General features: G+C 33.9%; 1 protein-coding gene across 1 annotated transcript in view; it reads left to right on the plus strand.

Annotated features, from left to right (window-relative positions):
• LOC134537734 (alanine--glyoxylate aminotransferase 2, mitochondrial) overlaps positions 1-6,000 on the plus strand; it is a 42,669-nt gene extending 36,669 nt beyond the window's left edge. The window contains exon 10 of the mRNA XM_063378489.1: positions 1,732-6,000. Coding sequence (XP_063234559.1) covers positions 1,732-1,848 — 117 coding nt within the window. The 3' untranslated portion in view covers positions 1,849-6,000. The remainder of the gene's footprint in view (positions 1-1,731) is intronic.

The following is a 6,000-nucleotide window of genomic DNA, read 5'->3' on the forward strand; positions in this document are numbered from 1 at the left end:
ATCTCTCTCGTGTATGCTGCATGATTTGTCACCATATCGCTTGTGTTTTGTGTCCCTGGTGATGCAATTAATATATATATTTTTTAAATTTTCATATCAAAGCAAGAATGATACTTTTATTGTAAACATCCATTCTCAACTGACCCAATAGCATGGGGGCCAAGGTCTGCCTGCCAACTCCCTCAGTTCCATCCCGAGCCACCGCATTTGGATTTTTAATAAAAATAATTCCAGCGCTCCTGACATCAGGCCCACCTACCAGGGCCACGAAATGTGACATCACCAGTAGACGACAAAATAAACGCAGAGAAGAACACCAGCTTCTAGCCACGTGTTATTTAAATATATGATGACACCTGTGGAGCAACTATATGTTGTTATGTTTAGCAAATCCTCAATCCTCACCCTGCGTGTCTATTGCAGAAGGAACTATTTCCTACTACTCAAATAAAATATCAAATATTTCTCTTATAAAATTTAAGCGTACAGTGAAACTATGTTTTTCACACTTGACATGAGTCATAGAAATACACTAAAATTAAAAAGAGAGTAACTTAAATAGCTTTATCACAGATTATTTATTATATTATTATACATATATAAAAAGCATGCATGTGCTGAACTGCAGAAAACAAATCATAATTCCTGAATAAATAAACTTGGATTCATACAGGTTAGTATGTTACACACTTTTCATTTAAATTTTTGTAAATTAGTCCCTCTTTCTGTATTTACCAGTTACTAATTATTCAAAAAATTATTCCACTTTAAATGTCTAACTGAATATCAAATTATTCAATTTGAATTTGAAATTATTATCTAATGTGCTCAAACCCCTAATTAAAATCACAGAGCAGCTGTTCCATGCACAATTAGTAGGCATGGGACTTTTGATACACTTACTACATTCATACTCTGTGATATCTATAGAATCATATTTATTGTGTTGATCTGAACCTCTGATATTTGTTACACTGGAAGCATCAACCTGCCTGCCCCAGCTAGCCAGGAAGTACCAGAGCCTTCCACAGCTACTGTTGAGTCTAAACAATAGATCAGCATAGCTAGACTTGCTGAGAATATAAGTAATAAACCCAATTTAGAAAGAGTTTAAATGCTTTTTGTTATAAATAAAAATTCAAAACTGTGTAGAACAATTTTGACACTGATAACAGTAATAAAAATTGTGTTATTTTTAATGTACAAGTCATATTTGTGTGGATAATAATCTGTTCCTATTTCTTTATTACTACACTAGATTAAGTATTTTATTTAAATTTTGTTCAGGTACAAACAAAATTGTTATTTAAAATCAATAACATCTGTCTTTACTTTACTTACGTATCAAGTATATAGGTTATCAGCTCAAAAATGTATTTAGTATTGAAATAATGGTATCATCTCAACTATTAGTACACAAAAAATAAAACCTTTATTAATACCTATTAACTTAGTACCTACTACCTAATCACCTTGATAAAAAATTATAATCATAACATCTCAGATTATTTTGTGTTTTAACTTTCAGTTGTGTTGTTTTCTTAAATTTCATTGCTACTTGTTCATGCATAGCAACAAGAAAGGAATAAACTCAGTTTCAAGATTTAGTGTCCTGTTTTGGAAGGGAGTAAATCTGCACTCGACCCCTAGACATGTTTACTAAAGCTCTAGGAACGCATGTGCTGTGGTGGGCGAGGAGTGGTGATGACGACGCAGCAATGCTGTGCACAGGTGTTCCGGATCAAGCCTCCCATGTGTGTCACGAAGGAAGATGCAGACTTTACCGTCGCTGTGCTGGAGACGGCCTTCCAGAAACTCACTGAGAAACGAGAGCGGTCGCTCCCTTAACCCTGACAGCACATTCTGTCCCAATCACTGTTTGTGTTCATGTCATAATTGTAATGGAGGATGTTGGTACTGGAGAAAACATACTGTGAAACATATTTAATCAGTTTCCAAAATGTGTTCCACTTATAAGCATATGGAATTATGCATTTAGTGTACAATCATATGAGTGATTTCAATATTTTGTTGAGTTTCACTGGTAAGTGAAAACAAATTTTTTATAGTCATTTTATAAATGCTTTAAAAGGGTTTTATTGTAGAAGGTACTTTCAAGAAAGTGTACATCTGCAGTTGGAAGTGCACCTATCCCTCACTTAGCACGACTAATTATTTCCTAAAAATGCTCGTGTTATTCGAAATCGCGTATTCTGAAGCATTAGTTTCCATAAGTAGCAAGGCTTATTTAATTAAAGTGTTCCAAAATTGTCTAGGAAAATATACTTCACATAATATAAATGCATTAGAATAACACTCAACGATAAATATGTCACACCATTAATCTTTATATGCCTCCTATCGCACTTTGTATGACAAATACGACACTGCGTAATGCGAGATACGTGGTTATGTACTTTATCGTCACTCGACTGGCTGACTTGCCTGTCAACTCACGTTGCGTATCTTTCCAAACCATTCTTTACTGACAGTGAAACCGATATTACTGTCCGGATACTTACATTTTAATTATTCAAAAATTAAAGTGCTTATCATGTCTTATCGCATAATCGTCGCACAATTTATAATACGATCAAGTTACAAAAGTAGGGATGAGAATTTTATGCAAAAGAAAATTGTTGATAGGTAAATTTATTCATAAAAAATAACCCATTCATGGAAAGTACATTTATTTAAAAAGTAGAGTATAAAAAAAGCACGCCGCCAAACAATTTAAATGAATAAATCATGCAACAAAAACCTTTCTTCAACTTTAAATAGAAAATCAAAATCTGTGACCCAAATGCGAGCCTGAACTAACATATAACTATTGTCGTAATACATACCACGAAATAGTGAGGGCTATCAAATGTAGTAAACTCGGCACAAGACAGAGAGCGCACGTTGCATGCAATCGGCGAGATATCAATATCGATATTCGACTATGTGTGCGCGCTCTATACGGGAAGCAACATAGCCAAACATGAATGATGCCAACTAGCGCTGGCTACATTTTTATAAATGGTACACCGCGGCGACGCAGACAGATAAATGTTATAACGTTTAAAAAGTCTTTAAAATAAAATTGTGCGCACAGTTGACTTGCTTAAAACTAAAGTGCGACCAACATAAGCGTGGCCTTCATGTCAAACTGTGCGCCATAATACTTCTATTTTTGTCTCAAATACTTGAACACAGTGCATTATGATAATGAGTGATCAAGTATGTACAGCTACCGGCATCTGAATGGGGCAGAGGCTGCTTTTGTTTGTGTGAATTCCCTGCTACTGGCTAGACTGAGTTCACGGCCCGGTCTGTGGCCAGGCGACAACGGTACAGCACGGCGGCATATGCGCGGACGGAAAAAAATTTGGTCCTTTACACTTCATAGTCGCGATTTAACTTGCCATAGCTTATGTTTGTACAACAGCCGATAGCGTAGTCAGACCTGCGCGTGCATCTCTTCCCCCCTTGTTTGACTAACTGTATCCCACGGAACATCTGTTGTTTACAAAAGTTGATACAGACTTCGTGGCGTCGTGCCCTACTTTTTTTTTTGCCTGGGGAGATTTCGCGCTAACTGAAATTTACAGACGTGCTATTCAAGACTGGGGCAATAAAATTAACATTGCGTTAAATGAATCCGTGCAATCTGAAGACGTGCTAAGTGAGGGATTGGTGTACCTGCATTTGACTACTATATATAACAGCTTGTTTAAAGTTTTTGGGAGATATACATATGAGATATTTTATATTACTAACAAAAAGTTTATAATTATAATATACCTGGCCTAGTCAGTGTATATCTAGTCCATACAATGTTAAATGCGAAAACCTAACCCATAGGTTTACCTCTGTTTACTCTTGACATGTTGAATTAACTATTTAGTTTCCAAACTACATAGTATATTTTCTTACAAATTTTGAAAGAGCAACATGATAAAAAAAAGTTTTTATGTTGCATCTATTGCTAATTAACTAATTTTCATCTTCATTGTGAATAAAATACTTCTATTTAATTTTATCACTACATTATTTGGTCAATATTTTCTAAGATCTCATCAAACAAATAAACTGCTTCTACTTGAGGAGTTTTTTCATAAGTTTAAGTAACTAAACTTTAACCTGGTAAGGTTTTTGTAAGTGCCTATAGGCCTACTTGCAAGATAAAGACTATAATCCTGCTGTAACACCATCTTGACTACACATGGTCTTTTGTGACAATGACTGTCCAGTGAATCTCTATAATTCAAGTATGAATTGTACAGCAGGTATACTAGAACAAAAAAAAAGTTTTTACACTGTCATTTCAAATGGAATACTTACTATAAATGCATTGCTAGATGTGGTAACGAACATAAATGTACAGGAGCATGTAAACAAAGTAAAAATCTGTTACAGTAATTGATGAAGTTATAGATTAATTGGGCATGTTTTATAATACACGCAGGTTTCAATGAAGTCAAGACAAGGAAGTAGGATGCTAGTTACATAGATAATTTGACAGGACTTGTCTGGGGTCAGATGACTGAGTAGCGATCACGAACACTAGTTAAGGTCTCCGCCTACCCCAGAACACATACAGTGTGCAGAGCTTCGGGAAATACCACACAATTTTTAAAAACTGTTCAAAATATCAGAGTGGGGGTCTGTTTACGAAAAGCATTAAGGATAATGCTGAGGGCAAAAGAGTAGTTCTGTTTCTGTATTTTGTTTTTAAACTGTATTTTAAGAATAGTTAAAATTGTTAAGCGCTTGTTTTCAGAATAATTTTTAGACATGAAACACACGGTACAGATTCTTGAAAGCACTCGAGGAACTTGTATTACACCTTTATCTTCATTTCTCTGTCATATAATGTTATAGTTACCAATCAAATCTCATATTTGTCCAATGTACGACGAGAAGACTGCACGCCAGTCCTCAGCCTTGCTCTTAGAGGCGACACCGTGCTAGAAGCAAGCACCAGTAAGCGTCGCACTTAACACGCCTCACTAACACAAATACATCCCTGACTAGGCAGGCCACTTAAAAAAAAAAAGCAATTGCACATTAAATTTTATAAATTACATTCAGATATTCAGGTTCAAAAAAAAAATCTTTTTATAATTTTTTACTGATTCGATACTGGAAGGGCACATAGACACACCAAAATATGGTGCTTTTAACTTCCACATTGAAAGTGTTTTCAAACTTAGCAACGGAACACAATTATTTTGACCTCTCAGTAATGCTTTAAATTTTAAATACAGCAATATTTTGCAGTGGAACTTTTCGACCTTAATATAATATTTATGACATCAATAAATCTTTATTTTGTATGTGTGATCACTTCATAACAGAATAAAATAGTTTTGAAAATAAGGTTTGGGGACAATGTTAACATACAGTAACTTATAAAATGGGAAAATTTATACTTGAAAGTTAATTTTTACAACCTACCTCATGTGCTAAAAACTTTCTTTTTGTGACTGAAAATGTACCTAATAGCAAAAGAAAATATGACAAGAGAAAAGCAGCATGTGCAGTTGGAGAATGCTTGAAAAATATTCTTGCATCCAGGCAATCTTACCCTTTTAGATGAAGTCATATTGTCATGATATATTGTTATATATTTTTATGAAAACTAATGTATAATGTTTTATTTTTTACAAATGTGATTGCACAGGGCAAGCATGAATTAATTTTCTAAGATAATGGAAATTAAGTGTCTTATTGATAGAAAGCTGATTATTTATATAAAATAAATAAACACTACAAAAATCAAGGTCATATGTTGATTTGTGTGTGGATAATCAGTTTAAAACCGTATCAAAAAATTCAAGCTATGATAAACTTAAAAGATTGATATAATCTAATTATTTCTCATCTGATCTTAACATGCTTGCCTTTGAGCATACAATGTTTCAAGTGGATTATATATGTTTACAATCAAAACACAAAGATTTGTATATTTTATAAACTTTATATATATTTCAATAAATATAACAAAGCTATTTA

The sequence above is a fragment of the Bacillus rossius genome, chromosome 1, assembly GCF_032445375.1.
Source record: "Bacillus rossius redtenbacheri isolate Brsri chromosome 1, Brsri_v3, whole genome shotgun sequence".
Lineage (NCBI taxonomy): Eukaryota > Metazoa > Arthropoda > Insecta > Phasmatodea > Bacillidae > Bacillus > Bacillus rossius.